General features: G+C 34.5%; 2 protein-coding genes across 2 annotated transcripts in view; one reads left to right on the plus strand and one right to left on the minus strand.

Moving 5' to 3' along the window:
- Positions 1-26,787, plus strand: part of LOC115452130 — a 318,239-nt gene that overhangs the window by 179,402 nt on the left and 112,050 nt on the right. The window lies entirely within an intron of this gene.
- The window catches only part of LOC115451980, a gene marked incomplete at its 5' end in the record, with an annotated part of 35,626 nt that continues 10,631 nt past the window's right edge, over positions 1,793-26,787 (minus strand). Inside the window, 4 exon segments of the mRNA XM_030180409.2 lie at positions 1,793-3,705; positions 4,620-4,716; positions 8,025-8,162; positions 8,837-8,914. Coding sequence (XP_030036269.1) covers positions 3,552-3,705; positions 4,620-4,716; positions 8,025-8,162; positions 8,837-8,914 — 467 coding nt within the window.

Consider the following 26,787-nt stretch of genomic DNA (forward strand, 5'->3'; position numbering starts at 1 on the left):
ATAAAATCTTTTATGCTTTGAATTACTTAATACTTTTTAAGCTTCCGCCTGTCGTCACTTCATCAACCTCTTCGTCTCAATTTAGATTAAAAACATTCTAAGCCGCATTCTTACCATGTTTTTGTCGCGTACAAATACCGCCACACCTCCGACCACGCTTTGGCACAACTAGATAAATAAAAAATATATAATAGTATGTTTAAAAATAGCATACACATTTTTCATTTCCCATACTATAATTTTAAATGTAATTTAGAGCTATTTATTTTTATACTAAATTACATTATCAGAATTGTCGCCAGAAAGTAAGCGCCTGCCTGAAAACAGTGTCAATTCCATATAACTTTAAATTTCAAAATATTATGTGGCGCGCAGTACTGCATATGTTATAGAAGTCTAGTATTGCCTATATAATAGCATGGAGTTTCAATGCCCTCAGACCGAAATATTGCTATGCTTGCCCATTGCTCCTAGAGACAGCAGAAGTACACAAAAAAATCGTCAAGACTCCGTGTTGTTTTATTGTGATTGGTTGCGGAAGTAACACGTGACTGTCGGATTGGTCTCTCGATCAATCAAAAACTTCAAAATTAAAGGATATCGTCTTACGAGTCGCGGTTGGAACATTCTTATGGAGCTGACTGACTTCCGAACACGCGAAGCCTTTAAGAAGTAAAGTAGTAAGGCTTTGCATATTTCTACTCCTTTCTTTGTTTAATAAAAAACATGTTTTTGATTCAGATTAATTTTGTCACCGACGTCACGCTGTGCATTCGGGTTACAAATGTGTTCAATTAAAAAAACCATTATTATAAACGTTAATGCATTTGTTTTCTTTCAAGAGTAACGTATGGTTTCCAGTTTTTAATTTTATTGCAGCTCACAGCAGCTGTAAGCGAAATCGTTATTATTCTCCTTGATCTTTTCAGTTTTATTTCTTTTGTTTTTTGAGTTTTTACCGACGCTGTCTTGCTTTGTGCCATTAATTTTCCTTTTTGAATTTGTTTATATTCTGCTAAATTTTATCAATTAGCTGGCTGAGGATAATCGACAAATAAATAATTGTATCTAGCATAAACTGATTTGCTTTAAAAAAATAATGGTATCTAGGTCATTTATTTCATATAGTATTTAAGACTCACTATCTGTTGGTACTGTGGAGATTTCTTAAACACTACATGTAAATAATAAGATTAGTAATGTCTTTTTTTAGTGCCTCAGTGGCCTAGTTGTAATTGTAGACGGTACAAGTACGACTATCGCACTGAGGTCTTGGGTGCGAGTTCCGGGTCGGGCCAAAATAATAATGACTTGTTTTTCCATCTTAAAAATTACGTAGTCGCAGCTCGGAGCTAGGAAGTTGGCGATGTGATACCCTGTGGCTCCGAAAGCACATGAAGCTGTTGGTCCTGCGCCTGATCTCTCTCAGGTCATGTCAGATTTCCGTCTCATCGGACTATGTGAGTGAGGGAACAGATAGTGCTTCTGTGTATTGCGTACATACTTGGGCATTATAACATCTCCTGCGTACTTGGCCGATCCCGAATATGTCTTAAACTTTCAGGAAATTTATAGTTCTTACCGATTTTAAAATTTTGTGGATATAAAAACTAGTATAGTGTTACAATTTCAAGACATTTCTGGAGTCACTGACTTGACTTAAATTGTCGCCATTTTGCACCAGCTGGTCTGAACGAGACGTTTCGCAGACGCATTTACTTTCATTTCGTTTCTTTCCATCGTTCATATTATATTTGGTATTATTACACTAATGAAATAAGTAATACAATAATAACAATATATTTTAATGAGTTTATTTAATAAAAAAAAGAATTATAAATAGGAAGAACGTACATACGTAACACCAATACACACGATAATGCAAATACAATGGAATAAACAGTACCACTCTTCAGGATACATTCCGTAAAAACACTACATCTATAGACAACACTACTCGGAGGACTGATAGAAACATCTGAAGACATTATATTAAGGCGATGCCCCAGCAAAGCGGCGAGCTATATTTTTAGAAGCTATCTTTTCGAAATTTATACTGCAAATGGAAAAAATTAATAAATTATAATTATATTTTTACTATATGTCATCTTTACTTTGGCTGTTTTTTTATAATGTGGATATTGTTTTTTTTTTAATTTTATGATGAAAATGCCACTAAACTCAACTCAACTCTTCCAATAGTAAGTACAGATAATTTTTATACACTATTTTTATAACTATTAGATAGAAAATTTAATAAGGAACATTTTGGTATTTTAAAATTTTTGAAAGTCCTAAAATTGATATTTTAAAGAAATTATTTGTAAATCAATATATTCCCGATCGTAACTCGGGCGCAGTAAAAGTATAGAACGGTAGCTCAAGCCGTTTGCTCGGGGGAAAGCCTTAAAAAGAATATTTAGCACATCACCCATGACATCATTCTATGATCTTTAAAAACATTAATTTCCTTATAGATTTTATACGTCCCTTATCATTACATTCTTTTGGTCCCTCATTACGTGTTGTTATATGGACTTAACAATCTGAACATATTGTTTACAATTCGGGACAATTAAATCCTAACATTCATTGCTATTTTGTCATTACGGAAATGATCCTTTACAATTATGCAATATATGACTAGAATAATTTGCGCGTAGTGTCGTGGCAGCGTCTTAATGCGGTTATATATTAGGTAATTGGAGTTTAAAGTGTAGCGCACAGCGCGCGAGCCGCATCGTAAGCTATAGAAAAATATTAACAAGAGATGCGATGCAAGATGTCTGTTATAAAAAATATTTTATAAATAGTGCATCGAAATAAAATGTTCTGTCTTCAATATCTACACTGTAATCCGTGTTAAATATTGCTTTCTTTAGAGACCATTTGAGTTTGGATTAACATGAGACAGCAATTTAATTATTAAAGTTTAATAACAATCGTTTTATACCACTTAAGAAATTCAAGAATATTAACAAAAATGAAAAACAAGGATACAGTTTGCCACAAGCACAAAGTGCGCTAATATATTTTGCATGGCCTACGTATTAGCTCTGTTTCATTTCTGTTAGCTTTTAAATTTATAGCTTAAAATATCATCAGAATGACTCCTACTTGAACGGGTCTATGAAATATTTTTGCAATCTGATACCGCGATGCTAGCCCGCATGTGCGATTACCTTAACCAGTAAAACCACTAACGCTGTATCTTCGTTAATCCTATAAGACAAATTTAAATAGATTCGCAAGCGGATAGTGTTAGGAACTTCAATATTTTAATTCGACATTTCGTATTCAATTCGGATAGTCGAAGAGTCGAGATTAAAATCAAATTCACATTCCCAAGTCGGCAAGCAAAGATCGCTTATAAGATTAACAAGGCTAAGTAAAATCAGGTTGTCTTAGAGATAGAACAGAATCAGTCGAGAGTCACAGCTGAAGATGCTTGTCTGGTCGACTCACATCGTCCTAGCTGGGTTTGAGCACTGTTCAGTAGAAATTTCAGGAAGTTCTGCGGCCGCAGGTGCTTTTGACAGTGGGCAGCAGCGTCATCGGCCAATAATGGTGGGCTCGTCGGCCATGGCGAGCTCGTCGGTGGCGGCCTTGTCGCCTTTCCTCTTGCGGGAGTACCAGAGGAACGAGGCGGCCGCGAAGAGATTCATGAGCACCACGAACCACGCGAGGAAGAAGCTGATGTGATAGCTGTTGGAGAAAGAATTTGTTAATTCCTAACATCAAATCAAAATTTTGTTTATTTATTTCAGAGCTAACTTTACTAAGGTATGAAAAGTTACGTAACAATCTCGTGTTAAAACGAAACTTCAGTAGCGAGGTATGACAAAGGTTCCGGGTTTCCAAAGAATAGAGTTACGCAAGATGTAAGTTACATTATTGTGTAGGTAAAACATTATATAATGTATAATGATTACTTATGTTACCGCAAATGTTCGACGTAGAAATAAACTAATTTTCGGATTGTATTGCGTTTTTTTATTTTAAAGTTTTCTCCCGACGTTTCGAAGACTTTGCAGTCTTCATGGTCACGACACGGAATGAGGTGTAGGTCGTCCGAAAAGTCGACATCCGAAAACTAGTTTTATTTCGATTCTATATTGTGTTAGTGATTATGATTAAACTACAATACTTAGACCAGAATCAAATATTAGTTCTAACAAAGGGTTTGAGCTATTCGCCGACTACGCTACGGATTACCTCAATTAAAGTTTCGTTCGAAATTTTCTGAGAAATAAAGCAACATGGAACTCTAAACTGCTTTCAGAAATATTACTATTTAATATTGTCGGAAAATTTTGACTATATTTTCAAATTCCCTCGAAAAGCGGGTTATTTTTTTACATACAATTGCATACAGATATGTAATATATTATGGTTTATAATACAAAAAAATTAAACGTAAACAATAACTGAATTGAAACTTAGTCATTAATGAAATTTTTAATTTATTTTTTTATCAACGGTGTCATCAAAATTACCATTATATCTATCGAATATATTTATACCTAGTCACTGTAAAAATATATTTCATGAATATAACAATTTATAAAATAACAAATATAGTTTTGTCCATATTAGAAGAATTAAAATTAAAGACTTACTAGTGAGTTGCGCCATCCGGATACACAAACTTGACATTCTTCTTCATGTGATCGACCGAGGACATCATCACCTGAACCACCACGAACGTACACGATGCTGCAACAAAAAAAAATGCTCATGTCTGAAAAAAAATATCACGAGAAACAAGTCGCTAGTCTTTTTTATATTAGCACGAGAAAGTGACCCCACTTCACCTGATGGTAAATGAAATGGGATCCAATAGAATGGCGACTGATGAGAGATGATTACCCCTTGGCAGTCGACACAATTATGCCAGCCTATTGGAACCAGATATACACAGACTAATCCAGAACGCGACACACTTATGTGAGCCACTATGGGAGGTTTTAACACCTTGATGGTAAACGATGCGATCACTCAAAAAATAGCAAGACCATCAAGAACTATGAATTACAAAGCACTGCATGACAACGCTCGTAATCCTGAGACAGGATGTTAAGTTACATAGGCTTGTATGTCTTACAAATCCGAAGACAAGAGCATGCAGCTTGCTTAATTTATTTAATAGTTCTGTATGTTCTGTGACAAATAGAATATTTTTCTTTCTTCTTTTTTACCGCTGTTGAACGTCCGAAGTAACCCTTACGGTGGTATCTACCTAGACAGACCTTGATATGGGACTTCAATTAAGGAGTTTAGAAAGAAATCTATACCTACTGTGACACATTTGTAAGATTAAATAGATAAATAAAGTTGTAACGACGTAACGTCTGCATCAGTGCACAATCCAATTAGGTAAAAGATTTCGCTGTTCGTGGAATTACTGTTGCTTGCGATATTCCGCCGAAGGGCAACAGTAGCAAAGCTTTATTGTATTCAATCAAGACGATGAAATATATAACTAAATAGATTCTGAGTTACCTACCTAGACAGTCTTTTCCATACGGGATATTTCGCTGGCTCACTTTGAAAAGGTTTTATGTTAATTTTGGAAAAATTATATTTAAAATTTTCATGTCAGTCAAATTTAAAAAGACAATAATACAACATACTCCCTTTATTTATCTTTCTGGATTATTAATTATTTTTTAAAGTCAGAATTATGTTACATACATAATTCAATTTGTCTTAATAATATAACACAGACCATTGTCAATGTAAACCAGTAATTTGCTATCAAGTTCCAACTATTTTGTATTAGGTGTTGCTCGCGTGCCGTGATCTACCTTTGTATATTTAGTGTCAAAAGTCAGGCATTACTATATCGACTGATTAGGGGGTAATCGTCTCTCACTAGTCTCCATTATCTGGACCCTATACCACTTACCATCAGTGGGGTCACCTTGGTGTGCCCGAATGAGAGAAAAACAAACTTTCACATTCATAATTTTAGTAAGATTCATAAAAAATGAATAACACAAAGTTTTACTAATAACGAATTCGAAAAAATGTTTCACATTCATATGGATATCATCTCATTCGCTGAATCATAGCTTTAGTACAATCACCGATAAGTAATATCATTATTTGAAGAACAAACACAGCTGTTACTACTACAATAATATTGAATAGCGTGTTTATCAATTACGACTTTATTAATGAGCAATGAATTGGAATTTGGTTTTTTATGATATCATTATGAATCCATTTTATAACCTATCAGTGGCGAAGCGTCCATTTAACATAATTCCCGCCGGCTTTCCTTTATGTAGTATCTAATTATTATTAGAACGATTTGTAGAAAACATTCATACATATTAGTACTTATATGTTGTGTCGGGTTCCCTTTACAAAAATTCACCTGTCGACACTGCAACATATAAACATACTCAATCACTTGCTTTTTATGTACAAAAGCAGAAGAGACACATACAGTCCACAGCCACTACCTTAAATATATGTGCTCCATGATGTGATAGAAATTAATCGCCATTTTAAAAGATGGGAAACTTTTTGGGATGGAAAAATAACACAATCTTGATTGCTAGGTACCGAATTTGGAATCATGGTTCATAGTCCTAGGCTACTGTTAGTTTGTTTCACAACGTCTTTCAAATATGTTATTAACTTTATACCTACTACAACAATTCTATAAATTGTTTGAGAAGCAACCAGTGAAGCTGTTAAGAAATAATTCTACCACAATCCTAGCGAAATGATAGATGAGAGAATGTATCTTTGCACCGATATACGAACGTTTGGCCGTACTAGCATTTGGCTCCTATATCTCACAGTGACAGATTTTCATTTCGCATGACTGATAGATAACGCATTGTCAGAGATAGATATGATCTATTTCAAAACTAGAATGTCAATTGTTTCACAACTATAGCTAACAGTTGGTGTGGCGAGAATGATGAGTTCGTGCTTTACAATTTAAGACGTGACGGGATGAAGTTAATACGTTACAGAATGATGCTACTCAAGTAAAAATTATATTGGTCTTTATATGGTATTAGTATCATAACTACTAACGTATTGACACGCTCATCACGCCTCGTGGTATTTTACTTTGAGTATTGCCTCTAAGAGCGGCGATGGCCTAGTTGGGTGTGGAACAGAACAGTGCCGAGACGAATGTCCGCAGGTTCAAATCCCAGTGCACATAGCTCTGACTTTTCTAAAATTCCGATGTATTCTTTGTAAATTATCGCTTACTTAAACGGTGAAGGAAAAGTGAGGAAACCTGCATACCTGAAAAGTTCTCTATACGAATTTTGGAGGTGTGAGAAGTCTACCATCCCGCACTAGCCACCATGGTGGACTATGGTCTAATCACTCTTATTAGTAGAGGAGGCCCGTGCCCAGCAGTAGGATAGTATATAATACAGGATATTATGCCCTTAGCGGCAAGTTACGTAGATCCCTTGTCTAATCACGTATCACGGTACTTAGGCGCTGCTCCTTATAAGCCCAAATGCACGTGACAAAATGCACTCGATCACAATCCTCTAAGAAGCTTGAAGACGTGACGAGCATACAGCTCTCAAAGCATTTAGCTTCCGATGTAAACAGGCGAGCTGAAATTCTTTGAGCCTTTGTTCGGTAACTATGGCTAAGAGGATTTCAATGTAGGTGATTCAGCTCAAACCGTTTTGCGTTTTCGAGATATGCTATTCCATATAGAAGTCTTTTATTCATACGATTAAAACTGCATTTCGTTTTGTCAGTCGATTGTCGAATTGATTTAGTCTTTAAATACTCTAGATTCGTAGTTTCATTTTGAAGCCAGTTCTAAATATAAATAAGATAATCGAAAATTTAAATGTCTTCATTTTCATTTAACAAACATGGGTAACTTTTTACATATTGCATCTATATAGACATCTAATATAAAGGTATATACTTGATGACTTTTTTATCATGACAGTGGAAAATGATTATTGCCAAGCTGTCACAGTTAGTAAATCAGCTGAAAATAATAATGATGATGATATACTTACTACTAATAAAGTGTATGCCAGCAGCGAGCCGTTTGAACATGTACCGTGGGTTGCGGAACGTGTACGTGGAGAAGCCGCAACCCATCGCCATTACGAACAAGCTGATGATGCCGAACGAGATCATCGTGCGCACGTAGTCTGTGAACAAAGTATATTAGAAGTATCAAACTACAGTGGTAACGGGTCATCCTTAGAATGATTTATGCATATTAGTATCTATATATTGTGTCCGGGTTCACTTTTCGAAAATTTCGTACTTCGTTACTGCCAAAATATATTATAATTAAAAATTATACTAATCTTGCTTTTACTGACATTAAAAAACTTGTTGTTACACGTGACTTAATTGGCGTGAAAGACTTCTCAGTGATGTCCTGCGCATTTCCGTCACAATAAGCTTACAGTATTATGTTAAAGTTTATCATGTGGCGAATTACATTCAGAATGCGTTCTGCAGTTTCTGAGCTCACTTCACACATCAAAATATCTTCGAAATCTTTCGCATTTATAATAGCATGCTGTGAAAGTCAGTGAAGCCGTTTTTGCGTTTGTTAAAACTGAACTCAAACGGTTAGAATTTAGACTGTATGTACTTTTATGTCACTCAACATTAAGGCTGAAACAACTACTCACTAAATATAATTAACGATAAATATATTTTAATCATAATGCGTCTTCTTCAACTCTTAATGAATGACAGTTATAGCACGAAGTTTTAAATGCGGTTAGTGATAAACATGTTTAGTAAATCGTAGTTTAGGTCAGCCTAAAGCTTTTATTATGTTAAATAATACAAATCAATGAATACTTACTGGCAATATTTACATCATACGCCGGGTCGACAGGCTTGCCGTTCTCCATAGCGGGCTGAGCCAAATAATTCGTGCATCCTACAACAACAGAAAACAATGTTCAACACTCGAAAAACAATTGTTTAGGCATGTTCGAAATTCAGCCATTGTTCCAAATTGTAAACGTCACTCACAGATATTTGCCGTTTTTTATGTCAGCAAAATAACAGTAGAAATGTTTTAAATACACGAGCTTTCGATGCGATGAATGGTTCGTACAAATTACGAATATTGAAGAGTATTTTTTTAAATGTCACAGTTTTTATCGTATAAGTTCGTGATTATATTTGAACTATCCAGCAATCTATTATCCGTATTTTGTAAGCCGAGCTATATTTTTGTTATGTTATGAAACAAACCATTGAAAATATTTCTCAAAATAAACATTTATTTTAGTCACAACAATTTACCCTTCAATTATAAATAAATGACGACTTTAATTCAAAATGAAATTCGAAACCTTATTGTATAAAAAATAGGTCACTCGGAAAATGTGTTTGAAAAAAATGCTTTGAGATATATCCAATCAAAATCTTTAGGACGAAATTGCTTGTAATGCGTCGTTTGATTTAATGTCTAGTTAACATTGAATTAAGATAGCTTTGACCTTATCACATGCTCCTGTGGAGAAATGCGTAAGCTATTCTCATACATAATTGTATTTTATAAAACAACTAATTTATTATATTTTATTGTATAACAGATTCTGAACTTAAAAAAACCGCCATTTGCCGCGACAGATTTGAAAATCGAACTCGACATTTCACAAGTTTCATAAAGATGCTTCATGATCTAAATTAATAAAATATGTGATTAAACTACACACCTATTTATATAACACAAGATTTTAACGCGAAGTCTTTTTGACCAGTGGGTAATTTAAAAAAAAAACTTTAAAACTTTGATGTTCATAAGTATTCCTAGAACAAGTAACACTCAAACTCGGTCAGTATTGCGGTCAGTGCAGATAGTTTAAAATACATTGTGCGTAAAACAATCTGCTGTTTGAGCGGAAATGTGGGCTAGAACGCGAAAATAAGACACAGTTTCAATCGACACCCTGTCGAAAATAAACGGGTTATTGACAATATTGGTCTAGTGCCAGGGGTCTAGGCTTAAACCCAGACGTTTTTTTTTATTGCTGTGAATGACGAGACTAGCTTGGCGTTCGCCTGATGGTAAGCGATGCAACCGCCCATATACAATAGAAACACCATCCAATACCTTGAAACACAAAATATTGTTTGGTATTCCACTGCCCTCGCCATCCTGAGACGTGAGATGTTAAGTCTCATTATGTCCAGTAGTTACACTGGCTACAATGTTCTTCAAACCGGAACACAACAATGACTACACAATGTTGCATGGCGGCAGAAATAGACATTGCGGTGGTACCAACACAGGCGGACTCTTTTATATGAGAGGTCTACCACCAGTTAAAACATTTGTGTAGGTTCTGATTTTTGTGAGACTTTGTGTTTTATCTGGGGCCATTTTACCTATGCTATCTGTTATTTTGACTACGTTACAAGTTTGTAACGTACCGCGTTACGTTTAAGACAATAGAAATTGGCATACAGAATACCAATCCACGCTAATTTCACGAAGATAACGTAACACGGCCGTATTACTAGTTTACACTGTCATAGGGAATAAGGCCGGCTCCTCCAAAGACTTCCAGAACGACCTATTGGATAATATTTGTACAAGAAATTTTAAGTTATAATATAAGTATATTTTACTAAAAACCTCTATAATACCCTTCAATGACATTATATGACGCATACAATTTCACGACCCATACTTTGAACAGGATTAGCCTCTAATAACATGAATATACAGAAATTGGCTTAGAATATCAGTATATTTAATCCTCGTTTTTGATATTATAATCATAATATCAGCCCTGTTATATACTGCTCACTGCTGAGCACAGGAACTCTACTACTGAGAAGTTTATATAAGTTCTACGACACGTGGATAGTAATTGCATGTGCCTACTCGCTGAAAGACGTAAGCTTAATATGTTAAAACGTTTGGTAACCGACGAGAGTAAAGCTAAATTAATTACCTAATAAAGGTGCCTGTCCATCAGATAAACCTGAGCTGCGTTAGAAAATATTAACCAATAGAAATGTACAAGAGATTTAATGCGCATTTTTAGGTATCACTATACAGTATAAAACAAAGTCGCTTTCTCTGTCCTTTTGTGTGCTTAAATCTTTAAAACGACGCAACGGATTTTGATGCGGTTCTTTTTAATAGACAGAGTGATTCAAGAGGAAGGTTTATATATATAATAACATCCATTAAATAGTGGAGAAGTACTGTTATTTTGTTATGTTATACCCGTGCGAAGCCAGAGCGGGCCGCTATGTTTTTATTGACAACGTTCACAGTTTTTCTATAGTGTATTTACTATCAGCATTGCACCCGTGCGAAGCCGGGGCAGGTCGCTAGTAATTTTATAAAAACAAAACATTCGTATCACGTCTTTATGGTCGTGGTAGGATATTTTATATCCGCCCGGATAGCGACCACCGTACATTAGATATTAAAATCCACCATAGTGGTCCACGTAAGTGTCGCGTTCCTGGATCAGCCTATGTATATCCGGTTTCCATAGGCCATAATTGTGTCGACTACCAAGGGGTAATAATCTCTCGTCAGTCGACATTCTATTGGACCCCACTCCACTTACCATCTGGTACAGAGGGTTCACTTTGGCTTGAATATATTAAAAAAAATGCATGGAAGGGCAGGCCGAGGTATATCCAGGGACCTATTAATGGTATGTAATATTACTAACCTAAACCCATAGGGTTAAGGAAATTGTTGGTGCGTTGTCGATCTTCAATAATTAGGAATAGAAATTGGATAAGTAGTGGAGCTATTATATTGAGCCTCAGCAATGCAACAATTGGTGTAATCTTAACATTATAATGCATGAGGAACTGGCATCAGATAGATCTCATAATATAGGCCAACATTAATATGGTAACAATTGTCTGATGAACAGCTAGTCGAAATAATAATTAAGACAACAATGAATTTAGTATCAAATCCATTGAATCACTAACTGCACCATCTCGAGAACTATTAAAATATTTTATTTACTTTACTGCGCGTATAGACAGACACCCTTATGCCTGTACATCGTCTCTCAAAGGCAAAGGAAAAAATATTTTCATTCCATTTTTATTTTTATTCCCGAGTAAAAGCAATTTAGTGTAACGTTAAAAATTTCGAGTTCCAAAAACAAATCGCGGGGACATTTTAGACCCGTTTTATTTCATTTTTATATGGCTCGTGTCTATTTCGGGTTGAGTGCTTTAATGAGTTGAAATAAGACGGTTATTTCGAGTTTATGCGTTATTGGTATTTTTATGAGCAGTTTATGATGAGATTAATGTGGAAAGGGTATTGGTCTAGACGCCGGCTTTGCAAACTAGTTTATGCTTTTGGCTTCATCAAATACAGGCTTAGAAATATAACGAACATACATTTATGTCTTTTATCACCAGAGTAGGCAGAGGAGCTAGTACTCTCACTTTGCGCCATGTGTAATAAAGCATCTTAATAATAAATAATGTCAGCTCTACGTGAAGTACTGAAACTGCTGTTGCAATCATGACCCTAAGATAATTCGCAGGAGTCATAGCTTTTAGGATCTATATGAGTGGCAGATATAAGCATACGACTCTTAGAAAATATACAACTGACATCGCATACGAGAGCTAGCCGATTAGAATTTCAATACAATCAACAGTTTGAAATAAAATTATTTTACTAAAGTTGCAAAGTCTTCGCATCGTCGGGGGAAAACAGGTTATTTGACTTATTTTATTAATAACTTTAATTAAATATGTAAACAGAAAAAAAACATTAAAATCTGATGAAAAATCCACAAGTTATAAGCCATAAAAATTTGGTAGTAGGGGTGAATGTCAAAAAACAGAAAAGAGACAAAATACTTGCATGTGACGTCAACGGGTATTACGATGCGTGCGAAAGAAAGAGATAGAGCGATATCCTCACTCCATGCCCACTCCTGCACGTAGCAATATTTCAAATTTGAATTACTGCCTCATTTCTTATCGAATTTTAATGCTGTTTTCACAGAGAGATTTATTTTTTGTACTAATTGCTGTTACATATTAAAGAATGCATAAAATAAAACAATTAAATACCTTATAATAACATAAATACCGCGATAAAATCCGCAAAATAGTTTTATTGTATATGCAGTTTGCAAATCGTTCCAATGGTAATTAGATTTTCCATAAGTAACAAAAGGGATGCCAGCAGCAATCGGGTTATATGTACACTTCGCTGCTGAAGTATAATATGAAGAAGAAATGTTAAAGTGATCCTGTATAACCTATATACTCTATATACAGGGTCATTTTGATATTGCGTTGCTAAATGAAACCACATACTCGTCTTCACCTTTGCTGACATTGTGCCAATAATCATCCATTACAAACGAATATTTTCACTAAAAATCCTGGGTTTAGTTTTCAGATTTTTTTACCATTTTGTAGTTCAATACGATTATGACTTGTGCGTGAGTGTATTTCTGACTGAAAGTATGATGTTGCCGCTGCGACAAATTCTCTTAGAGTAGTAGTAGTGGTATTAGGGCGCGTAAAATAAAATTACTTTTTATTAATATTTATTTTGTTCGAAACTTACACTTTTTTATTTTACATCTACGGCTCAAGTTGCTTATCGTAAAGTGTTATTTTCACGTAGATAAATATGTGGTTTCATTTAGGAACGCAATGTCAAAATGACCCTGTATATATATGATTGATTCTGTTTGAATAGCGACTACAAATAGACGTAAAAGGCTATTTTGCCGTCAGCTTTGTTTACGGTACCCACGACACTTTGTGATACTTTGTCATGCATAAATGGCAGGGCACACCCCTATAAAAGGCGTAGGGATGAATAAATACTGATTACTACACAAATTCACTTATATCTGAATCGTATACAGATAAATGTCTCTTTTTAACACAAAAAATATGGAATAACTTTCATGAGTTTTTTTTCAGGATATCGTAACGCCTTATATTAATGTCATGTAAGCGACGATTAGAGATAAAAGAGGTAATTTGTTCCTTTTTAACGTCAAAAATATAAAATAATTATCACAAGTATATTTTTTCAGAATATCGCAACGATATAATATTCTGTCATGTAAGCGATGCCCTAGTTGAAAATGGTAAAGGAAAACATCGTTAGGTAATCTGCATAAATAAGAAATTGTGTATAAGCATTGTAGAAGAAAGGTATGTGAAGTCTGCCAATTCGCATTAGACCAACGTGGTGGACTATAGTCTAATCCCTCTCAGTAGTGTAAGCCCGTGCCTAGCATTGGGACAGTAGATAATAAAGGGCTGATATTATTATATTATCTATATATTATGTACATAGTTATATATTATGAAACACTTTTTTTATTTTATTTTACTACAACATTATAAAAGCGAAAGTTTATGCAAATGTTTGGATGTTTGTTACAAGTAAACGCAGCAACAGCTGAAGACATTTGGATTGAAGTTTGGTACCCGTGTACTAAACTTATACTTATAACTTAACTATCTAGAATATGGTGTATCCGTATACACCATATACTAGATTTACATATAGGCTATTTTTTATCCCATTAATTTGCTTCCGTAGGGAATATTTGAATTTTTAATCATTTTTTTTAAATAGGGTTCGCTGGCATCTTCCATATGACTCAACAACGTTTACAGATTTTTTGTAGCGTGAACATACGTGAATATACGAGCCAAGTCGCGAGCAACACCTAGTTTGGTCACAAACGCTGTCGATGCGGTAAAATATTTTTGAAAAATGTATCTCGGTCAATATCTAAATTTGACGGCAACGAAAAACGCTCCTTGATACACCTCCTTTCACTCTTCCCCAGCAATCGTAGAGAATCACAATCCTGCAGGAGTCCAATATCCAGTTTCAGTTTTATTGAAATGGTATGTAGATTAGACTGGCATAAAAACTTTAAAAGTAAAACAATAAAAAAATAATAAAAATGCAATTGTAGACGACATTCTACTTTTTACTTTCAAAGTTATTTACGACTGAATCTGACATGGAAATATTTTACTCAAAAAATATCACGAGAATTTTACAGTTCATTTTTGTAATTTATGCGCATGGATAGAGTTTATTTTTCAACATAAATCACATCGTAAAACAAATTGTTTTTTCTTATTACACCATATACAAATAGATTGCAAAAATGTTCTGTTTTATGTTTTCGACTGCTTGAAATATTTTTTTCAAAGGAAAAATTACATGACCTTTTGCCTGCTCTCATACGAAACAGCCTAGTATATTGGAGAAATCATTTAACTTAATTTTTATACCTTTCGACTTTATGAAATTTATATGTATATGAGTAAAAATTGCAAATAGTGTTAATAAATTCATACGGTATTGTGCGACGTCAAAATTGGACGTTGACGTCAATTTTAACCTAAGACTCCCAGTTTATAGCCCACGTGGACTGAGGAGATACCAGCGAGGCGATATAAATATAATAACGTTAATAACCTATAGCTACTGGTGGTAGGGTATCTCTAACCACTCAGATAGTCCCGTGTACACAAAGTGTAAAATCCGCCGTATAGCTGACGTAAGTGTGTCGCGTACCGAGTCAGCCTGTGTATATTCGGTTGTAAGTCAAATTACATCGTCAGTTAACCCTTTATCTTGACCTCCACTTACTATCAAGAGTAGTTGTGTCAATTTGCCGCTCCCGCATATAAATCTAAGTAACAAATACATATACGTACGAAGAACAGTACGTTTCTGCCGAGTTTTTACTACGTATTACAAAACTATAGAGCCAATTGTCGTCAGCAGCATTTCCGGACAGATAAGACTTAGCAACTTTCATAAAAAGCCACCTAAAAGACTAGCAGCGCATTTTTATACCTCCTGATATTGCAAATGTTCATGAGTGGCAGTAATCACTTACCATCAGTTGGATCGTATGTTCGTTTGCACTCTATATTATAAAAAAAAAACTATAAACCACAAAGAGAATAATGCAAAGACGTTTTCCGTAAAAATGCATCTCGAGGACCCACGAGTGTCTGGCTGTGAATGCGTGAAATGGTCGAGAGCCGTCGAGCGAACGAAAGTGGACACTCTAAGATGCGACTCGAATGGTTCTGCGAAATGTTGGCGTGTGAAATATTCCTTATTGGACTTTTTGGGTTTTTGAGAACGTATTTCTTAGTATAATTTTAGATTTTAAAGTATGGAATTGTTTGTATAGAGTTGAAAGATTTTCCAATGTTTGTTTGAATATTTGTTTGTTTTTATATAAACTCAATAATGTTATTCTGTGTGTTTATGTTTAGAATGGGGCAAAAAACACGACACGACTCCGTGTCGTTTCATTGTGATTGGTCGAGAGAGTAACACGTGACTGACGCATTGGTCTCTCGACCAATCACAAACATCGAAATTAAACGACATCGCCGTACGAGTCGCATTCTGTGGGTATATTATGAGTGTTGAATATTTATCGATTTCTTTTCATGCAAAATTAACTATAATAAGGAAAGGACAAAACGGAAAGTTAGATTGAGATTTATCCACAAATAACTAAAATCTCATTTTAGATATTTTACTTCTTGCTAATATTTAGTTTGTAAAAATGTTTGGATGTTTGTTAAAAGGTAACTTAGAGATTAAATGGATTTGAATAATTACATAATTTATGCTACTTTCTATCCCGATAACTTGATCTCATGTGAAATTATTCATTTTTTTAAATAGATGGAGTCAGCGTTGTGTAGATTGCGCTATGGAATGGCAATGTTAGCGAAATGTATTGGGGGAAGGTTTTTAAATAAATGAATTCTCAGGCAACACCTAGTATTATATTTGAAAATACACATCATGTGTAAAACAATTTTTTTAAAAAAAAAATCTGCCGTTTGATGAAAATAATATTTTCAAAATAAGTTTCTATTGTTTAGCCCCTTATATTCACCCCTTATGTTTACTTGTTTTTAAATTTAGAAACCAATTATTGCACACAGGTGCTCAGTGCAATCATTTTTCAGATAAATATACTTCAGAAATCTATTTTCGTTCGAAAATATTTTTAAAGCAAATATTGCCAACAAAAGCGCGAGGTACTGGCGCCCTGAGGCTGACCTGACCACGTTGTTCAGATTATATACTTTATTAAGTGCTGTAGAGTGTGGAAGGGTATGTGGAAACATTTGCAAAATGGATACTTGAGTGCAAGTTAACGTGAAAGGATAAAATGAAGCGATGATTATGAAATATTGGTAAAATGTTTTTTATAAAGAGAAAATTTACTTTGATCGTGATTTAAGTAGCAGTGGGCTGTAAATAGGGTTGGTTACGGGATCTATTCTCTGGTTAGGTAATTAATGTTTTTGTATTTTTCATTTATATATCATTGAGTTCAGCAGAATAGAATTTGTGGCTTATTTAAGGTTTAGGGTCTTTTGTTTTTTCGCGGGAAAAAACGCTTTGTCGCTACCACCAATTGCGAGTGAGTTCAACGGTTACCCTGGTTTCATGGGTCTTACGGCCCAATATCGACACTCAAGAGTATAGCATCATCCGAGCGAGCATTGGACCGAGTCTCTAACCCTATACCCTACACCGGCATACCAACCAAAACCCACGGTAGCCTTCTTCGGCGCATGCGGTCCCGAAGTATCTTGTTACACTGAAATAGTTGCGCGGAACCGTTCCTAGGTACGCCTTTTAACAATATAGGTTAAAAATTTGTTTGGTTTCATTATACCTTAATAGAGGCATAACTAATTCAAGAAGGCAGCGTTACCGCCGGTAGTCAATTGCGGGCTTAATTTTCACGTTAACAAAACAAACCACACTTTTATTCCGAAACAGTGGGCAGTGTGTAACCAGTGCATCCATTTTTCGCCATGTGTATTCCGTCTCATAATGTGATGAGGGCGAGTCTATCAACCTTTGTTAACATAACACAGATCGACATGACGTACGCCATTTATCGATGTGTTGAAACTTCAGACCGAACCATTTATCTCGGACATAGACAGATTCAATGACTTGCATTGTTTATTTCATGTTTATTTACATCGATGACTGCATTATCGATATGATAGATGACAAATGAAATCGGTTAACACAGAAGCACGATGATCCCTCGGTTAATTGTTTGAATAATATTTTCTATTATAATTGTGTGTGCGGTTACGACATCGGTCTGAGGTTCAGGATTCGACTCCTGGGTAGGAGAAAGTGTTATATTACATCATGGGACGGAATACTCAGGGCCAACAATCGGTATCCTAGATGCTCTTCTGCCTACCCCTTTGAGGATAAAGGACTGATGTTTATTTTAAGTTTACACTGACTGAGAAACACAAGAATGTTTATATTCTTTTCCATGGTGGAAATATTATACCTACTTTCAACACATACCAATAAAATAAAAACTTAAACAAAATAAAAACAATATTAAATGTAGAATTTTTTTAAATAATAACATAATTGTTTTAGGTATCCTGATACATTTTTAAGGCAATTACTATATTTTTATATTATCAGAGGCTAATCCAGTTCAAAGCTGCGGATAGTAACTTTTATGCGTCATACGAGGTCGTTGTACTGTATTGTAGAGGTTTTATTGTAAGACGGAGAACTTGACCTGAAATTTCTTAAACATTTTCTTATGTTTATGCGAATGTGAAATTAAAAAATCTGTTTTTTTGGATTCCATCACGAATTTTTATACAAATACAAAAATGTATATTAATAATTGTAAAATCTAGGTAAATATCGCAAATTGTAATAAATCGCGATAAGATCTGAAGAATAGTTTTATTTGACAGTACTTTTATTTTGAGTAAAACTTCTGTATTACTCTATAGTTTGTAAAATTTATAATCTTCCAACCAAGGTTTTATAGGATATAAATATCGTAGAGTAGGTCTGTATCTAATCTATAGAATATTTATGATTCAAAAATATATGAATTATTTTATAGTTATTTTGATAATCATAACATACATACATAACATCACGCATTTATCCCCGAAGGGGTATGCAGAGGCGCAACTAAGGCACCCACTTTTCGCCAAGTATGTTCCGTCCCATGATGTGATAGGGGGCGAGCTTATCGCCATATAGGGCACAAATTCCAGACTCCGGGCTGATACTGAGCAGAAAAACCCAAATATCACTGCCCGACCCGGGATTCGAACCCAGGACCTCAGAGCGCTATTGTACCGGACATGCAATACAACTACGCCACCGAGACAGTCGATATAACCATTTTGATAATCAAATCAAAATAATTATAGCGACGGTTGAAAGGCTAATCGGGTAAGCAACATTTTTTTTTTAAAATTTTTATCTTTTTTAAAAAAACATAGAAAAAAGTGCTGATTTTAAATACGTATGAAACTTACTGTCGGAAATGATATATTATTTTTTCTTTAAAATACGTATGTATTTTCAACACGCTACAAAGGCGAAGCAAGAATAAAATATCTATTCAATAAAACGAAATCACTGATATCATTTCTCGAACATATTTTCACTCTATTATTCGTGAAAGGCTCCGGGAAATCGCGAAGGCACCCAATTTTTCACAGTTGGTTTTGGCGTTTCCATTTGTGGAATAATTTTCCACTTCCTCATACTTTTTGAAATTACAGACGTAACTTTCAAATGTGGACGTCTTATAAATTATAAAAGGTAAAATATTTGATGTTAATATTCTTATGGTATAAGCTGGCAAATATAGAAATAAATAAATTTTAAAATCAAGGCAGATAGTTAACATTTTTTTTGTTCTATGATGTACCTACTATATGTAGTACATCATTTTATCAATAATCTAGCCTTAAGACTATTAAATTTAACTTAAACTTCTAATGAGACTATGACTAAGGATATGTCCAATAACACTTTTCTTATCATCTCTATTAAGAGGAAGACACATCGTTCGCGTGTTCTTTTTTTAGATAGTTAACATAACATTGACTTTTAAAACGACCATTACATTAGTTCGATCCATGATGTATGCTTAAGAGGCTTATAAATATGAAGATCAGGAAATCGTAAGGAAATCTAGAATTTTCCAACACATCAGTCCGATCCACCAACATGAATGCTGAAGAGCCTCAAAAACGTCAGGATCAATAAATCGTAATGAAATCCAGATTTTTTTATTTCAATGATTTCAACTGCTTAATGCACAGAATGACATCAAGGATCCGTCAACCTTAAAAGATATTAATAGACATAAGGGATGGTAGGGGTTGTTTGAAACTCGAACAGGTCATCAACAACGAAATGCAATTAGTATAAGAAACTTCTTATTACTCGTTAATTTCTGTGACAACTAACCGATTCTTGCTGTAGATAAATTCTACTAATATTATAAATGCGAAAGTTTGTGAGGATGGATGTATGTATGTTTGTTCCTCTTTCACGAAAAATCTACTGAACGGTTTTGGATGAAACATTACAGTAATATTGAATATAGATCAGAATAATACATAGGCTACAATTTATAATGCTTTTATGTAATTTGGCCATAATATAACGATACATATCAAGTAAGTCGGAAAAAAATATATCCCGGAAAACTGCTTCACGCAGGCGAAGCCGCGAGCAAAAGCTAGTATGTCTATAACTTTACTGTATTATGGACTGCTGTAGATAAATATGTTTACAGATTGAATCTACTACGCACTTTAAAGTAAAAATATTGTAGAATAAAAATAACATTAGTTGCTGCAACGAAAAATAAAGAGAGAATAAATTGTAACTTTTAATTACGTTTAAAATATTAATCCAACAAAGTGAACAAAAAAATCAGTCATTAAAACATTATAAATTAAGTATTTTTAATTCATGAATGAAATATTTATTGCCTGTTACGGATACAGTATAATGTTATCTTTGAATTTTATTTGTGATCGTAAAATCGAGTGTACAGTTAGGTAGGTTGAGTGCCAAAGAAACGTGGCATGATGGCCCAATATAAAAGTGACACTAAAATATTTACGATCAAAGTGATTATTTGATGCGTATTTTGATAAATTCAATAAAAGTTTTTAAAGTAGATAATGCTGTAGACATGGGTGTCTACAGAATTAATTACCTTGTTTATTTATAAATTCGATGTTTGACTACTTGTAGGAATAGAATGAGTTAAAGATGTTTTTATATTTACAGCTTATTTATAGATTTTCAAAATTGCGGAAACAATTTCGTTTGAAAGATTATATAACAAAAAAACAAACAAATTATACATTACACGTTCATTCCCGTAGGGGTATGCAGAGGCACAAGCAGGGCACACACCTTTCGCCAAGTGTTTCGTCCCATGATTTGATAGGGGGTAAGCTAACGCCATATCGGGCACAAATAATAGACTCCGGGCTAATACTAGGGCTAATACTGTGCTTGCAGTACAACTACGCCACCAAGGCAGACATTATATAAAATTAACGATAATTTCTATACTAGGATTGGTAATAACTTTTGTTAAAAAATAATTTTAAAACTAAATTAGGAAATAGTGCTTAGAACAGCTTTAAAGATCAAATTCCTATAGCCGCAATATGTCTACGTATTATGCCCTTACTCCTATATTTTACCTTTTAAATAATTACCAAAACCTTCAAATTAATTTCCATCTTAAAAATACTACAAAAAAACATTGCCAAATGTATTCAAAATATACGAAACAAAGGAAATTCCTTAATTTCGCGCAACACCTGTGTAGAAACAACTTAATTAGTTTTCTTAGGAATGGGCCTCGGGAGACGAATATAATTGCGTGTCACCAACAGGCCCCGAAATGCGGTAATAGAGATTGTGAAAATGTGGATAATTTTGAGGAATTTATGTTGGCGCATCAAGAAGTTTTTAAAGTAAATAATTTCATTGTTTAGCTGCTTTGGGCGATTAAACTCCCTTCTTCTTAAATGGCTTCTTATAATTGGTAAAAGGGCTGGTATTTTTTAAAGTAAAAATGTAAGTGTCATCTATGAAAAAAAAACTGATATGATTTAAGATGGTCCAGATCACAAGAATTTTGATTGGACTTTGACTACAAAACTACAAGCCATTTGCTCTTTTCTAATTACTTGCTATCAAGATCTACTTACTTGTTTACCGTTTATTCATTTATTTATGCACTTTAAATACAAATGTGTAAAGACGGATTTAATACTGTGGGAAAGCTCTCTTCTAATCAACCATAGATAGGTTAGCGGTAGATTCAAATTCAAATGACATTTTAATATAATAAATTAAATGAATTAATGAAATTACCTTCATCGAAATTTAAACTCACAAATAAATATAAATCAATACGGATCGATGCGATATATAATAAAATAATATCAGCCCTGTATTATATACTGTCACACTGCTGGGCACGGGTCTCCTCTACTACTGAGAGGGATTAAGCCTTAGTCCACCACGCTGGCCTAGTGCGGATTGGTAGACTTCACATATCACACACCCTGTTAATTCCAAAAAGAACATCTGAGGTATGCGGCTTTCTTCACCATGTTTTCCTTGCTTCTTTAAAGTAACCGATAATCCACAAAGAATACACACATAATTTTAAAAAGTCAGTATGTGCCCTTGGTATTTGAACTTCCAGACATTCGTCTCAGCAGCCCATTCTACAACCAACTAGGCTATTGTAGCTTATTATATTACTCTTAAAAGAAGATTGTTCCTAACTAAAAGTAATTAAATATCTATAATAACCTCCCGTAACAAAATCTAAATAGAAACAATCACGGTAATTAACTTTGATATTTCCGTTGCAGTAGCAGTCAGCAACAATAAATGTCATAGTATAGCATTATCACGTGCTAAAATACAGCGGTTTAAATTCATCCGTGATTTATATGCTGTGATGTAAGAGTTATGTACGATACAGGAATAGAAAAGTGTTGTTTGTGCGTCAAATGGTACTGTTGGAATGATAGTAATGGAGTTGGCGTTTTTAACGATTAATTAATAATTAATTTTATGGTGGCAGGATATATTTTATATCCGCTCCGATAGTAACCGTACATGGTGTTAACTCGACATAATGGCTCACGTGCGTCGCGTTTTGGGATTAGCCTGTGTATATTTGATTCTAACGGCCGGCATAATTGTGTCAACTGTCGAGGGGTAATCATCTCTCTTTAATCGAAATTTTATTGGACCCCGCTCCATTTACCATCAGTGTGGTAATTTTGCCGCAAATAAAAATTGCTAGATTAATGTTTAATTATTGCACATGGACGCTAAAATATCAAAATATAAATCACTGCATCACTGGCGCCGCTAACATATCAGTATGTCTCTGTCTTGGAATACCTTGGGTGTACTACTTCTGCCTCTGTCTACTTCTTTCAAGAGAATACTGGTAAGCTACTAATATGAACAGTAAAACCATAGATTACCGAAAGAAAACTCTATGGCTTCTATATTCCTTAGATAATGGAATATATATTAAGGCCGTTTCTTGGAGACAAATAGCACTGGTCGTCTCTCCCTCTTTGAACATAAAGCCGTGAGCTTACTTCTATGTGAAAATATAAAGCGGATGAAATCACAGTTAATCCCTAGTTTGTGTAAATTGTTCGTTTAGCATCAGAGCATAAATGACTGGCTCCGAAGCCAAGCCACTTAAAATATCACGTTCCAAGCGTTGTACTCTCTCATTACGAGATTATAATCTCCTCTCTTGGCTACTGGCAGTGTACGTAGACTACTAAGCGTGAGGGATTAAGTACCAAATTGAATAATTTTAACTTATTTGTTGTAAAGTGTATTTGAAAAACAAAATTTTTAATTGAACCGTGGGTTGTTTACAGACTTTAAAGTTTAAACCTTCAAAAACCTATTTTGTAGTATTGATGTAGAAATAAAAACGAATTTTATTTTTATCTTATTTCAAGAGCCGGTAGGGGTCGACCGAACCGAACCTTCAAATGTCAGATATTTGACATACTTAGTAAAGGCCAGGTCAAAAGTACCCTGAACCGACGGGAATGCATGAAAAGATTAATGAAGGTGAGCAACCGAAATAAGTATGCCAGAATCGTGCAAAGAGACAATCCATACTCTCTGCCTACCTTTGAGGGATAGAGGCGTATAACACATATGTAAATTTATCTCCTTCAATAGACTTAAAATAGCCATTTGTACTTCCTGTTGTTTCATCATCTCTGTTGTATATTTATTCCTTACGGTGTTGATGTACAATAAAGTGTTTAAATAAATAAATAAATAGATAGAACCTGAATGTTCGCTTCATTACTTTTTGACCGGTCAAAGCGATCCCTAGACGTATGTGTAAATAAAATACGAACCGTAATCAAATTGGAACTAGAACTACGTCCGGTCTATCCGGTCCATTTCCGTTTTCTAATTGGACCCATCAATTAATTCAACTTGAGGCAAACAACATATAACATATGCAATACATTGTGTAGTATGTTTGTAATTAAATGTGATGCAATGCTATTGTACATAATCGGTATAGTATATTGTCTATTTCGTAATTGGAAGTTATCGGAAATTAATATCAATGGTTAATGATAGATGATTGAACGTTAATTATTCATGAAAGGACAGTATCGGACTATAGATAAGGCCAATGTACTACGATTTTAATGAGTTTTTTTATTGCTTGACTATGATGCAGGAACGTCACCCAATGAGACAATGATAAATCTATTATACTGCTACCTCTCATTTCAGTTTCAAATTTAAAGATGGGCAAAAGTCAATAAATAAACACAAATTAAAACATATCACCAGCGACTGCCAGTGCAACCACTACCTCATCCCTCTCTTTTCTCCTCCCCCCCCACGTTAGCTTTTCTTCTTCTTTCTTCTTTCCCGTCTACTCCCTATACATACTACGCTAAGCCGTGGGAGATCAGTATAACATTCGCAGATCTCTCACGGTGTTAGTTGAAGGGGCATCTTCAAAAAATATAATTATTATACTGCTAGAAGTTAAACACATCAATACCTACATAAGATTTTATCGATTTCTTAACACGGCTTAACAATATTATTTTCCTCGTTTCAAGAACAATTTTTAATTATCTACCACTCGCTCCCATTCCGAAGAATTTATATAGAGAAAGAATTTAGTTTGTGGATATTGCTTGTCGGACTTTCTTTATTGTGGTGATATCATACAACATGAGCAGATTGTCAAGACCCTTATAAGTTATTATATATTTTCTCTGTTAATGAGATTATGACGTCAAATACTGAGTAAATTTATTTGAAATATAAAAAAGATTAAAAAATACTTTGATACTTTGATAATTTTAATTTCAGAGTACATTTTAAAAGTAAATAAATAATATGCTCATTCGCCAAAAATGTCGATGTATTCATATTTTCTTTAATAAATATTTGAATCGATCGGAATAAGACAAGAAAGTCTTACGTACGGTAAAATGTAACCATCTCGATGGCAATTCACATAATAATTCTATGTTTTATAAGTTCTGAGTAAATGTTTCTCGTGTGATCCCTCCACCACTGCACCTCATGATAAGAAGAGTGGGGTCCAATAGAATGTCTACTGAGGAGAGATGATAACCCGCCGGTCGACGCAATTATGCTGTCCTGTTGGAACCGGATATACACAGACTGATCCCGGAACGCGACACACTTATCTGGGCCACTATATAATAATAATAATAATATCAGCCCTGTATTATATACTTGCCCACTGGGTATGGGCCTCCTCTACTACTGAGAGGGATTAGGCCTTAGTCCACCACGCTGGCCTAGTGCGGATTGGTAGACTTCACACATCTTCAAAATTCCTATAGAGAACTTCTCAGATGTGCAGGTTTCTTCACGATGTTTTCCTTCATCGTTAAAGCGAACGATAAATTCACAAAGAATATACACATGATTTTAAAAAAGTCAGAGGTGTGTGCCCTTGGGATTTGCCATATTTGGAGCCACTATGGCGGGTTTTAAACCTTGAGTTCGGTGGTCGCTATCCGGGTGGATATAAAATATACCCTACGACCAGTATTGTTTCATATTGTTTCACATCCTAGATTTACTTACATAATCTAATATAAATAAAATATAAACAATAAATGTATAAGCCGATCAACTAAAATCACACTTTAATCTATGCTCTCAAATAAATTGTATTAAATTGGCTATTACCTAAATTAGTTTAATACGATGACTGTCAAATAAAATTTACTTAAAATTTATAAAACAGCCCTTAAGAAAAAAACGTTCCATCAGCACGATAACATTTACACTTTCAAAATAAATACCAGTAATTGAAACAGCGCCAGATCATCACCGGAATCTGTCACTTTAAAAAGGGAACCTTAAATTCTATCTCTGCCACAGCACTTAGCATACGATAACACTCAAAACAATGTACAGTAAACATCAGTAGTATTGGCGTTCGTCCAAAAATGGCAACTTTCGGAACACACCCACACATAGACAATGGAATCTAAATAAGCATTGTAATGCAAACTGAATTCCTTACAACTCCGCTCGATTATCATTCGTCCGGAAGTTTGTAAATAGATTTGGGAAACGCAATAGCCTATCTTAAATAGATATGCATACGAGCTTTTGCTTGTTACTTCACCCGCCATATTTCCAACTCCTCTATTTCTATTTGATTAATTTCGTTGCGGGATAATAACATATTAGTTTTCCTTGAGACTCGCCTAGCTTCACTGCTCAGTGTCATAAGATGCGTGCGACTACTGATCCTGGTTTATAGGAGTTGTAGTGGTGGGTGTGAGGGCGGGAAAGTCTCTACTTCACCCGCGTGCCTCTTGGAAGTATTTTGTGTCTTT

Source organism: Manduca sexta, chromosome 12 (assembly GCF_014839805.1).
Source record: "Manduca sexta isolate Smith_Timp_Sample1 chromosome 12, JHU_Msex_v1.0, whole genome shotgun sequence".
NCBI classification, from domain to species: Eukaryota; Metazoa; Arthropoda; class Insecta; order Lepidoptera; family Sphingidae; genus Manduca; species Manduca sexta.